The sequence below is a fragment of the Sminthopsis crassicaudata genome, chromosome 2 (genome assembly GCF_048593235.1).
Source record: "Sminthopsis crassicaudata isolate SCR6 chromosome 2, ASM4859323v1, whole genome shotgun sequence".
Lineage (NCBI taxonomy): Eukaryota > Metazoa > Chordata > Mammalia > Dasyuromorphia > Dasyuridae > Sminthopsis > Sminthopsis crassicaudata.
The window spans coordinates 312,507,418-312,528,385 of record NC_133618.1 but is presented as its reverse complement, the minus strand read 5'-3'; the positions used below and the strand labels follow the sequence as shown (position 1 = coordinate 312,528,385).

General features: G+C 38.1%; 1 protein-coding gene across 1 annotated transcript in view; it reads right to left on the bottom strand.

Annotated features, from left to right (window-relative positions):
- TGFB3 (transforming growth factor beta 3) overlaps window positions 1–20,968 on the bottom strand; it is a 47,502-nt gene that overhangs the window by 17,134 nt on the left and 9,400 nt on the right. The window contains exons 2-3 of the mRNA XM_074289976.1: window positions 13,342–13,505; window positions 10,158–10,287 (exon numbers count right to left, since the gene is read on the bottom strand). Of these exons, the coding sequence (XP_074146077.1) occupies window positions 10,158–10,287; window positions 13,342–13,505 (294 nt within the window). The remainder of the gene's footprint in view (window positions 1–10,157; window positions 10,288–13,341; window positions 13,506–20,968) is intronic.

Below are 20,968 nucleotides of genomic sequence, written 5' to 3'. Positions count from 1 at the left end.
CATTACGTGAATGTCAAGGCACATAGGGAAAAAGTCAAGTAAACTGGAAGTGAAGCCAAAGGGGCTGCTAAATATTATGGCTGCTGGGGATCTAACTCTGACCAACAGGATGGATCTCTTCATGTTGAGAGGATGATGATGATAAGGAGACTGAGAAGCAGTTGTGTTCTCTGATCTTTTTCCTCTTCCTTCTGCCTCCAATTTATTTCACTCCTAATCCACAAACACCTGTGTTAGTAAAGGCTGATTTACAACTCCTTCAGAGATGTTAATGATTCACAGCTGTGGGGACTTCCAGAGAACTGACCTGCCCCTTCACACTGAGGTGTGGTCCTTAACAGAAAAACAGAAAGCAAAAATCGCCAAGGTGTAGGAAGTGAAGTCCAGCATGGTCATAATATCCCTGAAATATTATGGCCATGCTGGACTTCACTTCCTACACCTTGGCGATTTTCTGGAGAGCCTGCCCAGGAGTATATAACCTTCCCTCTTCAATTCTAGAATCATGCTCAAATCAACACTGCCATTGTTCTGGAAGAGGTTATCAATCACCTCCCTATGGCTCTAATCCCCATCCCTGGGTAACTGGTGTCTGATCCAGTGCAGAACACCTGAGAAATGATATATGGACAGATCACCTGAGATGTGTGGAGATGTGAAGGAGTTAGCTCCTAAGAGAGTGTCAAGGGACAGACTATGGAGCCCACATAGACATTCTGTACCAGCTCCAGTCTTAGCAAAGAGAGTAAGCAGGAAGTCACAGGAAAAGATTTTAAAAAGCATGAAGGACAAAAAAGAGGAAAGCAATAGTTTTTTGTCGTTGTTAGTCTTTGTTTTTTTTTTTTTTTTTTTTTTTTTTTTTTTTTTTTTTCTTCTCAGGAAGTGGGAGAAAACGTGGGAAGAAGAGAAGGCAGGTTTTATTTGATTGAAAAAATAAAATTCCATTAAAAATATAAAATTATAATTGATTTGTGTTTTAAAGGAAGAAAATTATTCTGAAGTAGAGACAAAGAATGGCAATTAGTTATTTTAAGATTGCAAGATAAATTCCTGAAATATTGGGGATAATTTCAGGAATTTATCCCATTTTAGAAGAAAAGAAAAAGGAAAAACAAACTAGGTAAATAGTAACTTTTTGCTAACCCTTTCTTGACTCCTATCTTGTTTGGAGTTCCCTTTCTGCTTTTTTTGGGAAAACACTCCAAAAATTTAAAGGAGCTCTCTCCACTCCACTCTCCAGAGTACATTAATTGTGGGGATTGCTAACAAGATCAGTATAGCCCAAGTCCCTCTGCTTTGCTACCTCTCTCATCTCAGATCAGATTAAAACTCAAATTCTGCTTCACCTATGGAAATAGGGGAAGTAGCCCATGAGGACCCCATACAATATTGCCCAAACACTTCACTAACCCAGCTTAGGAATGGAGATGGAGTGAAGGTAAGGCTCAATGGTCAGCATTCCCTGAGCCCTGGCATCTGAAACTACAAAGGGATATTCTGGCACCAGTCACCCCAGCTTTTTATCCAGGAACTTCCTGGGAAGAATTTGGGTACCCCTGCACCACCCAGCATGGCAGTATGAGGTGAGAAAGCCAGTCAGCCTCTGCATTTGGTAAGACTACCATTCTCTGTTTCAGTTGTGGATATGTATTAGCTATGTAATTTATGGCAAATTGTTTTATCTCTGCCCAGTTTTCTGATTGGTAAAGAGAAATAATAGTTATTGCTAAGACCACGTGATTGCAAAAGTGCTTATAGCATAAAACGTGCTATGTGAATATTAACTGCTTTATTGGATAAATTGATTTATATTTGGTAACTTTTCATCAAAGTTTTTTAGATGTGACTGATAAATGATTTCTAAAATATTTTGGAAATTTGGGATAAGATAGTAAAAACAATTTTAAAGAAGCTCTAATTCAAGTTCACTAAAGAGATATGTAAATTGGAATCTATTTGCACCAAACTTTAGGAAAACAGAAAAGCAGTTTGCTACTACTTTAAAAAATCTAGTTATCTAGAGTCAGACTTCTGAGAGCTTTGTCAGAAACTAATACCTTTTCCTGGCTCACAAAAGAGAAATAATTTATGTAGACTGGAAAATAACCAAATTGCCTTTCAGTTTGTCTAGAACATTTAATCAGAATCTAGGGAATCTCATTAAGTAAAGTTGTCAATTTTAAAATGTGTTTGATGGATTTACATGTGAATTCTACCAAACATTTAAAGAACAAGTAACTCCAATGCTATATAAACTATATGAAAAAATAGGGATTGAAGGAGTCCTACCAAACTCCTTTTATGACACAGACATGGTACTGATACCTAAACCAGGTAGATTGAAAACTGAGAAAGAAAACTATAGACCAATTTCTTTAATGAATATTGATGCTAAAATCTTAAATAAGATATTAGCAAAAAGACTTCAGAAAATCATCCCCAGGATAATACACTATGATCAAGTAGGATTTATACCAGGAATGCAGGGCTGGTTTAATATTAGGAAAACTATTAGTATAATTGACCATATTAATAATCAAATTAACAAAAACCATATGATCATCTCAATAGATGCAGAAAAAGCATTTGATAAAATCCAACATCCATTCCTATTAAAAACGCTTGAGAGTATAGGAATAAATGGACTATTCCTTAGAATAATCAGGAGCATATATTTAAAACAGTCAGTAAACATCATATGTAATGGCGGTAAACTGGAACCTTTCCCTGTAAGATCAGGAGTGAAACAAAGTTGCCCACTATCACCATTACTATTCAATATAGTACTAGAAACACTAGCCTCGGCAATAAGAGCCGAGAAAGAGATTCAAGGAATTAGAGTAGGAAATGAGGAAATCAAACTATCACTCTTTGCAGATGACATGATGGTATACTTAGAGAACCCCAAAGACTCTGCTAAAAAGCTATTAGAAATAATTCAGAACTTTAGCAACGTTGCAGGATACAAAACAAATCCACATAAATCCTCAGCATTTTTATACATTACCAACACAATCCAACATCAAGAGATACAAAGAGAAATTCCATTCAAAATAACGGTCGATAGTATAAAATATTTGGGAATATATCTACCAAAGGAGTCAGGAATTATATGAGCAAAATTACAAAACACTTGCCACAAAAATAAAGTCAGATTTAAATAATTGGAAAGACATTCAGTGCTCTTGGATAGGGCGGGTGAATATAATTAAGATAACAATACTCCTAAACTAATCTACTTATTTAGTGCTATACCAATCAGACTCCCAAGAAATTATTTTAATGACCTAGAAAAAATAACAACAAAATTCATATGGAACAACAAAAGGTCAAGAATTTCAAGGGAAGTAATGAAAAAAAAATCAAATGAAGGTGGCCTAGCTGTACCTGATCTAGAACTATATTATAAAGCAACAGTCACCAAAACCATTTGGTATTGGCTAAGAAATAGACTAGTTGATCAGTGGAATAGGTTAGGTTCACAGGGCAAGATAGTGAATAAAAATAGCAATCTAGTGTTTGACAAACCCAAAGATACCAATATTTGGGATAAAAATTCATTATTTGAAAAAAACTGCTGGGAAAACTGGAAATTAGTATGGCAGAAACTAGCATTGGACCCACATTTAAAACCACATACTAAGATAAATATCAAAATGGGTCCATGATTTAGGCATAAAGAACGAGATCATAAATAAATCAGAGGAACAGAGGATAGTCTACTTCTCAGACTAGTGGAGGAAGAAGGAATTTGTGACCAAAGGAGAACTAGAGATCATTATTGATTATAAAATAGAAAATTTTGATTACATCAAATTAAAAAACTTTTGTACAAACAAAACTAATGCAAACAAGATAAGAAAGGAAGTAACAAATTGGGAAAATATTTTTACAGTTAAAGGTTCTGATAAAGGCCTCATCTCCAAAATATACAGAGAATTGACTTTAATTTATAAGAAATCAAGCCATTCTCCAATTGATAAATGGTCAAAGGATATGAACAGACAATTCTCAGAGGATGAAATTGAAACTATATCCACTCATATGAAAGAGTGTTCCAAATCACTACTGATCAGAGAAATGCAAATTAAGACAACTCTGAGATACCACTACACACCTGTCAGATTGGCTAAGATGACAGGAACAAATAATGATGAATGTTGGAGGGGCTGTGGGAAAACTGGGACACTGATGCATTATTGGTGGAGTTGTGAAAGAATCCAGCCATTCTGGAGAGCAATCTGGAACTATGCCCAAAAAGTTATCCAACTGTGCATACCCTTTGACCCAGCAGTGCTACTACTGGGCTTATATCCCAAGGAAATACTAAAAAAGGGAAAGGGACCTGTATGTGCCAAAATGTTTGTGGCAGCTCTTTTCATAGTAGCTAGAAACTGGAAGTTGAATGGATGCCCATCAACTGGAGAATGGTTGGGTAAATTATGGTATATGAATGTTATGGAATATTACTGTTCTGTAAGAAATGACCAGCAGGAGGAATACAGAGAGGCTTGGAGAGACTTACATCAACTGAGGCTGAGTGAAACAAGCAGAACTAGGGGATCATTATACACTTCAACAATGATACTGTACGAGGATGTATTCTGATGGAAGTGGATTTCTTCGACATAGAGAAGATCTAATTCAGTTCCAATTGATCAATGATGGACAGAATCAGCTACACCCAGAAAAGGAACACTGGGAAATGAGTGTAAACTGTGAGCATTTTTTGTTTGTTTGTTTTTTTGTTTTTCTTCCCAGGTTATTTTTACCTTCCAAATCCAATTCTTCCTTTGCAACAACAACAACAACAACAACAAAATTCAGTTCTGCACATATATATTGTACCTAGGATATACTATAACATACTTGATATGTATGGGAATGCCTGCCATCTAGGGGAGGGGGTGGAGGCAAGGAGAGGAAAAATTCAGAACAGAAGGGAGTACAAGGGATAATGTTGTAAAAAAAAAAATTACCTATGCATATGTACTGTCAAAAAAATGTTATAATTATAAAATTAATAAAAAAAATTTAAAATCTGTTCTATCTCAGTTTTAAGAATTGTCTTGTTTTCTCCCTAAAACAAAAGGGAAACTTATTTAATGTAATAGAAACTATAGTTAAGACTATTTGACTATTACTTAGGAAAAATTCTAAAATAGTTAACTAAGTTACTTGGAGTTATTGTCATTATGTTAAACCTATAACTTACCTCAGCACATTAGATAGGCAACACCTTTCCCCCTTCATAGAGTGGGTACCTAACAGCACAGCCCCTGACAACACTAAGAATAGTTGAGGTAGACAACAGCAAGCTCTGACACTTCCCTGGTGTCTCCATTAGTTCCCTTTAATTTGTAAGCTTGCCAGTTTTGAGTTCTGAATTTGATTCCTGGTCATTAAGTCAGTAGCCCATCATTTGAGAGAAAATGCCAACTCCCTTCTTTCCCTACAGGGCTATGAAGTTCTTTATTTAAAAAGCCCACAGTTTTATCAGTTTTATTTTGGTGAAAACCTAAAAGCTAAACTAGTCTCTTGTCCAGCCTTAGCTCTACCTACCTAAAGCCTTTTTATTCTGTATGGTGATGAAAGGGGAGCCAGACCCTAGGGACTTTGGCTCTTGAATCCTGTCCCAGACTCCTTGCTTACTTCTCAAAGAAACTTGGTATCTTTGGGATGACTGACCTTCCTTTCATAGAACTATCTGCCACAGCCCTTCTAATCGAAGAAGGAGGTTCTAACCCCCAGCAGGATCAGAACATTTTTGCCCTCACAGAGTTTTAGAATATGCCTTTCATGTTTTGCAGGCTCATGGAGTTATTTAAAAAGTAAGGGGAATTTTGACAGTAAAAAGTTCTTCTATTAAATATGCAAGGGAAACAGGCTTGTGGCTTCAGCTGCTCGTGCTGCTACCTGATCATGGCATCTTTACTTCCCCAGCTCAGAAGAAAAAGGACACATCTTTTCTCCTTCTAAGTGAAGGCCAGCTTCTAATCCCAGCCCCGATCTTTGCAGAGCCACAATGGCCCAGGGTTCACTTCTCAAATTACTCAAAAGAGGGCTGAGGCATTTAAGATTGCCTTTCTTTATTGCTATTCCCCACTTTTTCCAGGTGTACCTTTAACAACACCCAAGGACGACAGCTTTGCTCCTAGTATTTTCTCTCCAGCTCTCTTGATGTCACTCTTTGGGCCCCTGCCAGTGGGGAGATAGCCCCTTAGTCCTTAATCAGGCTGAGGAAGTCCAGGGGCCACGGGGGCAACAGGATCATTGGGTGTGCCTTCAGCATCCCCAGGGCAGCCCACATAAGTGACCTGATGCACTATTTCCAAAGCCCCCTTTCCCAAATGTCACCATCCCCACCCTGGATGCTGCCCCATTTGCACTACCTCCCCTGTTTTCTTGCCACATACTAATTGTAGGATAGCCATTCCAAAATTATTCTGGCAAACTCGCTCATAATGCTTCTACACCACGTTCCTTGAAGCTTCTTTATGACCTCCTGAGAACTAACATTCTGAATCCCAAAGCCAGCCAGTGGAAACTTCTCTGTAGCCTACACCAAGCTACTCACTTGAAAAAAAATGTTCTGCAGTCCCTTGGGAAACCTATTTTCACTGATCACTAACTAGGAGAAACAATTAAACAGATCTGTCAAAATAAGCCTAGTTTGTGCCAAAGTAATTCTGAAAGGACTGCTAAATCCCATCCTGAAGTCTATCTGGAAGAGAGACACATACTTAGGGGAGGACTGGCAGATGGATTTTACCCATATTCCCCCTCTCAAGGGCTTCAAACTATTTTTTGGGTTTTGTAGTCACCTTTACTAATTGGGTAAAAAACTTCCCTTGTAAGACTGAAAAGACTCAGAGGTTTTTGCTAAAGGGATCAAACCCATTTAAGATTAATTATTATCTCCACTCTGCATGTCATCCTCTCTACCCAATGCTTAACAACCTTTTAAACATTATGGTTCTTGCACCCTAGGCCATCTGGGTGCTTATTTCACTGTGTATACTGCCACTGCTTCAGACATTGCCCCCACCCCTTCAAGGAGACAAAAGCAGGATTTTGTGAAAAACATTCTTTGATATTTATCCTAGGAAAAACTGTTTTGGTGAGAGGCAATCATGATAGATAGCCTCATCTCACCCCACCCCAGTCTTCCTCTCAATGGGGCTCCTGGCTATTGTCTCTACAATATTACCTCCACTTTTAATTCATTCTTTTTTTTGCTTATATTTGGCCCCTGAATTTGTAACCTACTTGTGAGATTTGTTTCCTTCAGGCTCCAAGCTATGAACTTCCTTGAATACCATCGGCTGACACTCAGCACCCCTCTGAATGCTGCTGCCATCTTCAAGTCATGTGCCTCCCTCTCCTCAGTCTGGACCCCACTAGGCAAGGGCAGCCCTACTCCTCTTATCAGAATGAAGCAGCTCCAGAAGATGAGACTTCTGACCCTTTGTCCCAAGTGAATTTGGGGTTCAAACTGCTTGAGAGGGAAAAATGATGTAATATAGCAATGATTTTTGTGGTCCACTAATTTAAGGGGGGGGCTTCTGTTTTAATAACAAGTCAGTAGTCCTAAATCTTCTGGCTTTGGAGTCTGCCTCAGAAAACTCCCAGGACCAACTTGTCTGATTCTGAATAGACCACTCCTCAGATAGCTTCTGGCCTCAGAATAGTCCCACAGATCAAACTCCTGAGACAATAGTGAATAGACCATTCCTCAGTTCACTGCCGACTGTCAGATAATCTGTTAATCAGCGATAACCAAATTCCTCTGGGCCATAAAATTAGCATATCAATGATAGAAGGCTGGATAAAGGGGTCTCCTCTCTCTTAGAACTTTGCTAATTTCTTTTGGAATTCAGCCCGCTAGTATGGAATTACAATTACAATAAATTTTGCCCCTTCACAAGGAAATGGGTTCAAGCCTACAAATTCTTTTGAGATACCTTGCAGCATTGGTCTGTCACCCCCAACCTTTTGAGGTCCCCTTCCCAACCTCAAGAATCAGTACAAAGGACAGAAATGGGGGATGAGATGTCCTGTGTAAGAAATATAGCAAAATGAAAGACTTTGTCCTCCTGGGATTAAGGAAGTCTTGTCCCAGCTATGGCAGTTAGGTGAAGCAGTGGATAGAGCACTAGGCTCTTCCTGAGTTCGAATCTGGCCTTGGACACTTACTAGCTATGTAATCCTGGGCAATTCACTTAACTTGTTTGCTTTGGTTTTCTCATATGCAAAATGAGCAAGAAATGGCACACCGTTCCAGTATCAGTATCTTTGACAAGAAAACCCCAATGGGATCTGGAAAAGGCACACTGAAAACCACTCTATAACAGCAAAAATCCCAGCTGTGCTATTAATTCAAGAAAGTCATTCAAACTCTTTGGCCCTCAAGGTTTTGTTTTTTTTTTTCCTCTTCAAACAAATGGAGACTTTACTACCTGCCCTACATACCTTAGTAGGTTGTTTTTGATGACAAAATTAGCATAAGAAAGTGCAACAAAAATAGGAAATGCCATTTAAGTGTAAGACATTTTTGTTTACCTCCCACATTTGACAGAAATATTTGTTTGGGAGGAAACAAAGAGCTCTGTTAACAGAACTATTATGAATAGTTAATAATGGAGCAACTTCTATTAGGAAAAGCTAATAAACTTGGATTTTATAATTACTTATAACTGCAATACAGATGAAACAGACCACTAAATCCTAGGCTCCCTGTGTGACTGGTTGTTAACTATTTGTGAATATATATAAATGATCTTGATTTCTTCACATAAGGAACTCCCAAAGTGATTGCTCCCTTGACCACTTCCATTAATGCAGATGAGAGGCTATCTATTACCTTGTGGATCAAAGTAGTTAGAAATATTGGTTACTGCAAACTTCTCATAGTGTGGTAGTCATAAAAATAAACCAATAGAAAGAAATCCAGATGAATCTAATTAACACCAGGCAGTTAGTCTAAAAGGAATTTAATATTCATAGCCCTCTCCTTTCTGTTCCCTTTTTGTTAGTTTTTTATGAAATTCTGCCGGAATGGGAAGCCTCAGGGCATGTTCTGCAGGGTATTGTTTGTATTCTGGGGGAAGCAGCTGGAGAACATAATAGGGTGACTTGGAAAAGGAGCACTGACAGACCCTGCCCTTCATACACTTAAAGCTTGTGGAAGGATCTGAAGCCACCACCCCTCAAACTTACCATTTTGTACCCCTTTAAAAAATACAAACATCTGAATAATAGATATAAGGCCCTATGCTTGATGAGAGGAAGACTCTGGGTACAAATACTGCTTCAATTATTGCTCTTATGTTTTTCAGTTGATTCCCACTTTTATAACCTATATTAGGGTTTTCTTGGCAGAGATGCCATTTCCATCTTCAGCTCTTTTTTTTTCCCCTGAGACACTTGGGGTTAAGTGACTTGCCCAGGGTCCCACAGCTAGGAAGTGTTAAGTGTCTGAGACCAGATTTGGACTCAGGTCACCTCGTTGCCCCTATCTTCAACTCATTTTTACAAACGGGAAAACAGAGAGCAAACTTGCCCCAGGGTCACATAGCTACTCCAAGTCTGAGGCCGGATTTGAACTCAGGAAGACTCCTCCCTGACTCCAAGCCCAGCACTGCACCATCTAGCTGCTCTAAACCAAAACTTCTAAATTTTTTTCCACTCACAAATCCTTTTTGCCTGGGAAATTTTGAAGCAATCCTGAATATGTAGACGTATAAATCAAATATATATAAATCATAATTTCATGACCTACATTCAGTCATGACCCACAACTTAAGAAGCTTTGTTCTAAAGCCCACTTCATACACTTATTAATTGAACCTCAAGTTTCCTCTATCATCTATAAAATTCCCCCCAACTCTAATTCTATGGTCCTATAAGTTATAGACAAGTTGCAATTTGCACTGGTGAAAGCAGTCAAGGAGCAACCACTCAGTGTATTCCTCCACTGAGGACATCAAAGCCCTTTTTCTGTTTTCATCAATAAGGCTACACAGGTAGCCTCAGATTTAGTTAAATCCATACTAACCACATCCTGGTATAAGTCACTGAGATGGGGCAGGTGCATATGCAGTTAAGAGTGGTCGGAAGTCACCATTCCCACCAGTCAGAGAGAAGGGAAGGCTTACCTCTGTGCAGAAGCCATTCCCGAACTGTGTCAGTGACATCAAAGGACAGCCACTCAGCAGTGCCCCGAGTGGGCAGGTTCTTACCACTGATGTAGCGCTGTTTGGCAATGTGCTCATCAGGTCGCAGGATCTGTGGGTCAGAGAGGAGTGAGCTCTCAATCAATATTTATTAAGCACTTGTTCCAGGCACTGGGCCAAATCCTAGGGATATAAAAAGATGCAAAAGACAGACCCTTCCCTTAAGGTGCTCACAGTCTAATGAGGGAAGTAAGGAAAAAGAGGATGTATACAAAAAAACCTATGTACAAGATAAATAGGAAATAATTAACAGAGTTGGGAGATAGGACAATCAATCTGATGAGATAATATTTTATTTGTAAAGTATTTAGCACAGCCTCTGGCTGAAAGTAGATTCTTAATAAATGCTGGTTCCCATCCCTTCCCTACTCCTTACTTCAATCAATCTGGGAACAGTTATAAAGCACCTACTCTATGCACCCTGTACTCTGTGTTTGCACAAATAAAATAATAGAACAATCAGTACCCTCTAGGAGCTCACATTCTATGTGGAGACAGGAAATGTATATGTGTATGTACACATTCGTGTGTATACACATATATACTTGCACTATATATATATATACATATATATATATATATATATATATATATATGTCTACACATATATAGATGTATATGTGTGAATGTACCTGTGCATGGTGTGTGTGTATATGTGTGTATCTGACTGTCTGTATACATATTCAGGCAGCCAAATTATGCTGTGGATAGAATGCTGGGCCTGGAGTTGAAAACCTGACTTCAGATCTGGATTCAGACACTTATTAGCTATATGACTCTGGGCAAGTCACTTTACTCTGCCTCAATTTCCTCATCTCTAAAATGAGGTGGAGAAGGAAATGCCAAAGTGCTCCAGTATCCCCAAAGGGATCGTGAAAAATTGAATATGACTAAACAACAATAATAACAGATATTAAATGTATGCAGAATAAATATAAAGTAGATATATGGGCAGGAGTTTGAGAGGGAGAGCATTTGTGTTTGGGGAAGGATCAAGAAAGACTTCATGTAGAAGGTGATGTTTATGCTACATCTTGAATAATAGCTAGCACATAAAGCACTTTTAGATTTTCACACTTTACAAATATTTCCATTGATCCTAACAACTGAGAGAGGTAGATGCTATTATTATGCCCATTTAACAAGTGAAGAAATTGAGGCAGATGCAGTCTAAGTGATTTGCCCAGGGGATGAGGTCCTGGGAAACCTGGAGGTTGGCAGAGAAAGCCTAAAGAACCGATAAAATTCCTCCCTGAGACAAGTGGGGAAAGGCACTGATGGGGATCAGTAAAGCCTTACAGACCTACCCCTGGGGAAGTCTTGGGTAACCTAGGCTAAATTTTCACTCTAAATCTGCAAAGATGCTGAACCACTTCTGGGGTTAGCCTGTCTTGGCATTCTGCCTTGTAGTGTCTCTCTCTTCCCCTCTCCCCCTACCTTCTGGGATCTTTCTTTTCCTCTCTATACCTCATGATGTCTTTCTCTTATAGCTAACTTACACTTTTAGGGTGCTACTGATGTAGTGCTATTAGGCAATGTGATCATCAGATGGCAGGAGCTGTGGTTCAGAGAGAGGAGAGAGCTCTCAATCAATATTTATTAAGCTCCTACCATGTTCCAGGCATTGGGCTAAGTAAGACCTAGGCATATAAAAAGAGGCAAAAGACATTTTTAAATTCTCTATGGATTTAGCTTGCTAGTTAATGGCATACTCCCACCTCATGGCATATTCCGTTTCTCCTGGTTAATGTTGAGTTCCGTTGACCTTTCCATTGTTACTTGTTAAAAACCCCTTTCTTTGCCAACTATGTGCCCTCCCAAATTTAACTTATATTTACCACTCCTGGTATTTATTTTACCTCTTCTTTTGTCCATAATCTCTTCTCATAAATAAATGTATCTTTTGTCAAGGAGAAATGCCATTGTAAACTTTTCACATATGAATTACTATTGAATCTGATACTGGACACTAACCTTATCACAGAGTCACACAGCTAGTAAGCATCTGAGACAGGATTTGAGCTCAGGTCTTCCTGATTCCAGAACCAATACTTGTATACTGTATTACCTACCTACCTTTTTGAAGGAAGATAGGAATTTTATAAGAAAGGTGTACATACTAGGCATGCAAGTACAACCAACTGGGCACAGGGAAGGGAGTGGGTAAGAATTATATGTCCCCAAACTCCAACAGGAATCAATGAGACTTCAAACAGGGTAGGAATTAGCTCTGAAAATTAAAAAAAAAAAAAAGGTTTCTGACTGTATCTTAATGAGAAGAGAAAGGCTCTGAAGTAGAACTAAAAAAGGGATATGTGCTATGAATGGGGCATGGCCAATGTGAAGACAGAGATGAGAAATAGAATTTTTGTTTGTTTGTTTGTTTGTTTTTGTTTTTGTTTTTCTGAGGCAAATTTGATTTGAACTTGAGTCCTCCTGACTTCAGGGCTGGCATTCTATCCAGTGCATTACCTAGCTACTCCGAGATAGAATGTTTTATGTGAGAAGTGTAGCAAATGAAAGACTACTCCACTGGGATGAAGTTCTAATCTCAGCTCTCCTGCTAGCTAGCTGTGGGACATCAAGAAAAATCACCCTCTCTGGACCTCCACCCTTTTTTTCCCCTTCAGACAAATTGGGACAATACCACTTGTCCTTTATACTTTATATTATCTTTGATAGTGGGAAAGGACTGCAGTCTTTAGTCTAATCCCTTCATTTTTACAGATAGGAAAACTGAGGCCTGATAAAAGTTAACTAATATGACCAAGTATTAGTCAAAGAAAGAGTAAATGCCAGGGATGGTATTGAAATTGAGATCTTGTCATGCTTTCTGTTGTAGCCCCCCTTGCTATTTGTGGAAAATAGGGAATTAGGATTTCTCTCACATTTTAAGATCCATCCTGATATTTTGCAGATCAGGATCAGGATCCTAGTGGCTGCTAGGAAAAAAAGAATATAGTAACTCTCTTCCAAATGGGAGGATGTGGTCCACCACTTAGGGTACTCTTTGTTATCAGGGAGAAAGTCTTGGGTAAAGTCTCAGTCATCAGGGAGAAAGTCTTTAGTACTTGTGAGGGGAGTAAGGATAGGAGCTGGTGTTCACCTGAAAGAGCTCAATTCTCTGCTCTGTCCGTTTGGAGTTGAGGTTGGGCACCCTCAAGACTCGGAATTCAGCTCGGAATAAGTTGGTTCCATTCTTTTCCACTGAGGATACATTGAAGCGGAAAACCTTAGAGGTAATCCCTTTGGGACACACACTCAGCTCATCTAGGAGGGAAAGGCAAAGGAAGAAAGACAAGATGTTAGGAAACGATCATATCATCTATAAAGGCACTGATTCAGTGTTTTCCACTGGACTAAAAAAAAAGTCCCCATACTTACTTATGCCCTTCTACCCCAAAACATCAAAGGGCCTCAGCACTTTGACCTAAAGAGGAAGACATCAAAAAATTCTGGAAGACACTGAGAGCAAATATTTGGAGTACATAGTATCAAGAGCAGAGATTGGACGTGTATGGCCACGTGAGACTTGCCGTCCTGATCACCATGCCCAGAAAATAAAAACATCCCCTGAGTTACTGCTCAAGGGTGCCTTGATTCTGTGCCATCTCTTCATTATCTTCATTATTGTTAATATCTAGCTCCTTTATCTTTAACCTGATTCTTTTGCCATTAGGAAATGCAATATCTATTCAGGTATTTCATCTCCTTTAACAGTTCAAACAGAGGGAGAAGCAGAGGTGTTTGGAGGGCACCAAGGCACCAATTTGCCTCCCTGAAATAATTGTACCAGCTTTGTGGCTTTGGGCAAAACATTTAACTTCTCTGTTCCTAGTTTTTTCCTCTGTACAATTAGGGGATTAGTTCTATAGCTTCTAACACTTTTTCTAGTTTTACCTCTATGAGCCCATGACCTAGGTACCAGATTCCTCTTTCCTGGGTTTCACAGAGGTATCCTACGCCTAAGTCACCAACCCCAGGGATCTCAAGTACCTTATAAACATGGTGCGCCTCTCCTTCCCAACTTCCATGGCAGTCAAGATTGGATTCTCCAAGAGACTAGTGCCTCTTCTGGCATCCCAGGAGACTGTCCTGCTACTAGCCAGTACCAAGCCCCACTTCCCCAGGGACAAATATTTAGGTGGATTGCTTCACTTTTCTGAGTCTCAGTTTCTTCATCTGTCAAATGGTGGGATTGGATTCCATGTATTCAAATATCCCTTCCAGATATAAAACTATCATGCTTTACATTATTCCAATTATAGCTCTTATAATATAGTAGAAAAGGACTCTCAAATTTATAGCAGCTCTTTTCCAGAAGCAAAGCATTTGAAATAGAGAGGATGCCCAACTAGAGAATGGTTGAACAAATTGTGGTGTATGATTATGACTATTGTGCTTTTAAAAATGATGAGTAGAAGGCTTTCAGAACCTGGGAAGATTTCCATGAGCTGATGCAAAGTGAAATGTACTATACAAAGTAAGAACAATATTGTAAGATGGCTGGCTGTGAATGACTTAGTTAATCTCAGTAATGCAATGATTCAAGACAACTCTAAAGGACTTTTGGTGAAAAATACTATCCCATACCCAGAAAAATAACTGATGATGTCTGAATATAGATTGAAACATACTTTTAAAACTTTTTTTTCCCTTGAGGGTTTTTTGTTTTTGTTTTATACTTTTTTTTATAATATAACTCCTGAGGCTAAATTTTCCTTTAAAAATCTGTCTATAGTCCATGCCAAGTTTGCTGAACCCCTTTTGGGTATATAACCTGACACTAGACTCTGGTCTTTCCTCCCACCCCTCTTCTATCATAGTGACTTTTTTTCTCATCACCCCACCATATCTCATGGTGTCTTTCCTCTCACTCCATGCCCCTGCTTCTCATGTCTCATGGTGTCTTTCTTCTTATAACTAGCTACTAGGGTACTAAATCCCTCTAAGGATTTAGTCTGCCAGTCAATGGTATACTCCCATCTCATGGAATATTTCCTTTCCCCTGGTTAATTGTGAATTCCACTAGGGAATTTTTCCTTTTCATTGTTAATTGTTAAAACTCCTTCCCTTGCTAACTATATGCTCTTCCAATTTTCAAAATTCTATTTTACGTTTACCATTTCTAGTGTCTATTGTATCTATTCATTTTGTCTATAACCTCTTCTCCTAAATAAACTTACCTTTTGTCAAAGAGAATGGTCAGTGTGAATTCATCACATTAGCCAACCCTAACACTTGGTGTAAATCCCAAACACATTATTTGGAATTAGGAATTGCTCTCCTAAATCACATCACAACCATTTAATAACATGGAATCTTGGAACACTGAAGTAAAAGTTCATGGTTCTTTTCATTATACTTTACTGTGATGAGGGTATAGGATTCACATCAACTAGAGGCAGCTGGTGGTTCAATGGATAGAAATTGTTGTTTGTCCTTCGTTCTGGAAGAGGACCATGCAAGTGAATTGGATTGGAGGGAGGGAGGGAGGGCTATGCAAGGTCACCTGCCTCCAGAGCCATCTGGGTCCAGTGGCCAGATAGAGATCAGGATGACTGGATGACTGGAAATGGCTCTGGATGAAATGGGAGACTTTGGCCTTTGTAAGCTAAGGTCTTTAATAGGTCTCACTTTGACCATACCCATTCAGAGATTAAAGTTATGTAGCAACTGAGATAAAGAATCTCCTTTTTAATCTAGTTCCCCCCCAAAAAACAAACAAACAAACAAACAAAAAAACAACCCTCCAAGTAAATAAATCTGAGAGGGGAAGACTCTCAGGCTTTCTGACCAAAGCAAAAATAACTGCTATTTACATTCAATATGAGTTAATCAGGATCCAAATAATGACCAAATGGGGCTTGACTGGGACATATTGGAGACTAATCAATGAGACTCAGATTGGTTTTGGTTTAAGGCCCGATCCTTAAGAAATCTAGCCAATAAATGCCAAGATATCTTGAGAGATTTCAGAGGATAGAATGCTGGATCTGGAGTCAGGAAGACTCAAGTTTAAAGCTGACTTCAGACACTGTTGTGTCTGGGTGACCCTGAGCAAATCATTTAAAATTGTCTGCCTCAGTTTCCTCTTTTGTAAATTGGGAGGAGAGAAACTCAGAACCTTCTCCTCCCTGACTGATTCTTTTGTGAAGGAAAAGTAGACTATCTTTTTTCTCAATTCTTCCCTGGTCTATTGACTACTGAATGGACATTGCCTCAGACAAACTGAGATCTGGGCAAGGCCTTAGCTTAAAAAGGCCAAGGCGTCCCATTATATCCTGGGCCATCTCCGGTCATTTTGACACATATCTTGCCAGTGGATCTCCCTTACATCTGGACTTTTTATCTAATTGTTCTTATCCATTAGATCTCTCTCACTAAGTTTCTCTGTGTCCCTAAAAAAATTAAAATAGTAGAAATTATAATGATCAGGCTTGATCCCAAAGAAGAGATAGAAAAACATTCCATCCCTTCTTTGTACAAGTGGAGGATGATAGGTAGGAAACATTGTTTATACATCAGTCTTTCAGATTCAAAAGATGAATTATCTTTCCTCCTCTATTTTTATTCTTAGATATAAAGGAAGAAGGAAGAAATAAATACATTGGAAGATACATGTGAATAAAACAAAATATGTCAATAAAGTAACTAATTTTAATTTTTAAAAAGAGCAAAAGCAGTAAATAATAAGCTGCCTTTCATAGCACCTACCATCTATCAGATGCTATGCTAAGTGCTTGACAAATATTGTCTCATTTGATCTTCACATTAACCCTTGGAGGCAGGTATTATTCTCACTTTACAGTTGAGGAAACTGAGGCAAGCAGAATTAAAGTGTCTTGCTCAAGATCCCACAGCTAGTAAGTGTCTGAGGCTGGATTTGAACTCTTCCTTATTCCCATGCTTAGTCTTCTGTAGACATACCACCTAGTTGTCTTTTCCCATAACTGGGGGGGGGGATTACAATGAATCTTTTCTGTTCTGATGTCATTTTTAACCTCAGAGTCTAATCGATGAATAAGCATTAATTAAGTGACTATTATGAGATAGGCACTAAGGAGAGAAATTCATATTCTGTATGTCTACAGAGCATTCACAATACAAGACAAATATTCTGAACAGTTGTGGTTATTCAGTCGTGTTGGGCTCTTTTTTGTGAAGACATTTAGGGTTTTCTTGGCAAAGACCAATATGAATCTGAGGCCATATTTTAATTCAAGAAGATGAGTCTTCTCGACCCCAGGTCTGCCACCTGGCTGTCCTTCTCTATAGACCAACAGATTGCCCAGAAAAAGATGTTTAAATTTAGGGACATAGATTAAACCCAGAAGGGATCTTAGAATCATCCCTGGATGGAAACTTAGCAGACTATGAGGAAATTGAGGCTCACAGAGGGGATTTGCTCAATGTCGCACAAATTAAAGAGACAGTCATTGAACTCAGATCTTCTGATTTGGGGCATCCAGCTATAGAGTGCCAAGCTTGGAGTCAAGAAGACATCTTTCTGAGCTCAAATCTAGCCTCAGATACTTATTAGCTATGTGATGTTGGGCATCTTAACTCTGTTTGCTTTTTATTCATGTGTAAAATGAACTGGAGAAGGAAATGACAAACCACACCAAGCATCTTTGCCAAGAAAACTCCAAATAGGGTCACAAAGAGTTGGACACAACTGAACAACTTCTGATTATAAATCCAGTGTTTTGTCTGTTGTATCAACTTGCTGGTGGTACCATATTCTTACTGAATAATTTTGAAGATAATGGTGATAGTATGTTAGTTATTGTGATTTAGGAAGAAATAGAAAAAGAAAATAGAAAGACCAAAGAGAGAATTGGAAACAAAAAAATGAGTTATTTATCTTCAAGAAAAGATGTATATGTCTCGAAATTTCCATTGGTTAATTCTGACACCAGTCCTTCAAAAATCCATGAACCAGATATTTTAAAAAAAACAAATGTATAACTTTATAGGATAATGAAACTAGGATTTCAATTCATGTTAAAAGAAAAGTTACATCAAGTATAGCCTGTTATCATTTTAGGTAAAACTATAGCTGTTTTTATACTTGTGTATTGAAATAATGAGATGATATATAATGTCCCTAAAAATCTTTATGCAAGTTTTCCAAGCTATTAAAGCTTAAAATTCGCATTGAGACTTTTAAGACACACCATATATAAACTAATTTGGAAATCTTAAGGGGTTTTATGAGGGTGAGCCTCATATGGTTATCCAGGTTTATTCATGATGTAAATATTCACATAGATTTAAAGCTGGGAAAGACCTCAGAAAGACCTATTTCCCTATATGTTATAAAGAAACAGATTCAAAAGTGAAGTGATTTAATCTAAGTCCTATATTTATTAAATCTCTATTGAGATAGAATTCCATTGAAGGGTTTCTAACTCCAAATCTTTCCCCTGTATTATGATGTCTCATAATATTCAGCTTCATATTGGTGTGTCTGGGACACAATGACACAAACTGGACTGGCAGAGCAATACATCTAGGATTTGCTAAGGCCTACAAATTAACCAGGATAAGGAAGTCAAGAATGTGTTGGTATAATGTGCAAAGCAAATAAGTGGCAATAGAAAAAACATTGGACCTAGAGTTAGGAAGGCCTTAGTTCAAATCCAGACTCAAGATAGTTAATAGCTCTGTAAACCTGAGCAAATCATTCTCTCTCTTTAAAGGAATTATTTTCCTCAGTGAACTTTTGGCCAATTTTGCTTCTTTAAAGCATTCTTCTCCTCATTAGCTTTTTTGTATTTCCTTTTGCAACACTCTCATTCTCTTTTTTCCCCCCTCTCTCTATCTCTATTACTTCATTTTCAAAATCCCTTTTGATGAGCAAGTCTCTTTACTTCTGTTTGCCTTAGTTTCCTCATCTGTGAAATAAGGATGATAATAGGCCCTACCTCACAAATTCATAATAATTGTAAAATTCTTAGCACAGTATCTATTGCACAGTAGGTATTATAAAATTGTTTTCCTACTAGTATATAATTATACATTATTATATTTATTACTACACATAATATAATATCATATTATATCACAAGTACAATAAATTATATTATAACATCATAATATGACATGTAACAATTATATTATATAATATGGGATATAGTGAATTTGAAACCACATCAAGTAAATAATGTGGAAATATTCATCTAATATAAATAACATGTAAATTATAAATGACCATCATTGCTAGCTCTTCTTCAGATATATTATTAAGCAGGAAAAATTATATATTTTGTAATGAACATCCTAACTCACATTTACATAACATTTTTAAGATTTGCAAAGCATTCCTAATATTCTCACTTATCCTCCCAAGCTCATGAGGCAGATGCTATTATAACTCTTATTTCATAATAATAGAAACAGATTCAGGGAAATTAAATGTACCTGGTCACACAGTTAGGAAATGTCTGCTGTAGGATTTGAGCCCATGTCTATTGTATTCTGAGTTCATCACTTTGTGTACTGTGCCTCCCATGGCATCTAAGAGGTATCATGTAAACAGATATTCTCAGGGTTCTCTGTAGCCTTTTTTGCTCTCTCTATACATTTTCTTGGAGAACTCATTGGCTCTCAAGGGCTCCATTATTATCTCTACATAAATGACTCCCAAATCAAGAAATCCAATCTAAATATTTCTCCTTAACTCCAGTCATACATTGTCAATCATCTCCCAGATATTATGTATGTAGATGCATTTATATATATATATATATATATGTATGCATGTGTATGTGTATATATAAATGTGTGTATGTGTATGAATGTGTCTGTGTGTGTGTATGTATACATACCCCACAGACATTTCCACTCTACTTGTCTAAAGCAAGGCTTATTATCTTCTCCCCTCCTATCCCCTCATACCTGACACTCCTCCAAACTTCCCACTTTCTCCCAGGTTTCTAGCTCTGAGGTCTTCCTTTATTGGATGGTGGGACAACAGTAACTGACAGCAGAAAGGTGATAACATTTCTCAATTTTACCTTGTTTCTTGTCCTTTTGAGGAAAAATGCCCTCCATATTGAAAACAACCAACAGGGAGCCAATATTCAAGATAAGGAAGATGATGTTAGGAGAGGAACTAGCTGCATTTCCAGAATTCAAGTCACCTGGCCCACCAGAACACCATCCTCATGTACAGAAAGGCAGATAGGACTGCTATACCCTTCACTATCTCTGTGTTACTCTTTGTATGTATTCATACTTACTTGATATGGCTGTGGTACAGTGAATAGAGAATATAGGACTTGTGATCAGTCAGACCAAAAGGTCAGTTCAAACCTGATCTCAGGCGCTTATTAATTGTATGATTCTGGGCCCCTATCTGCCACAATATCTTCACCTATAAAATGGGGATGATAGAATATTTGAAAAGCGATTTATAAACTTTAAAACACTCCATATAAGCAGGCTATGGTCATTATAATAAATATAAATATAACATTATAATAAATATAATAAAGAAATGTCAGTAAGACTGGTGAATCAAGAGAGGAGAGGAAAGAAGAGGAAAAAAGAAAAGAGGAGAGGAGAAGGATGAGAAAGGACAGGAGAGAACAAGAAAGGAGAGGACAGAATAGAGCAGGAGAATAGAGAGGACAACACAGGACAGGAGAGGAGAGGACAAGAGAAGACAGGACAAGACAGAACAGAACAGGAGAGTAGAGGATAAGACAGGACAGGAGAGGAGAGGA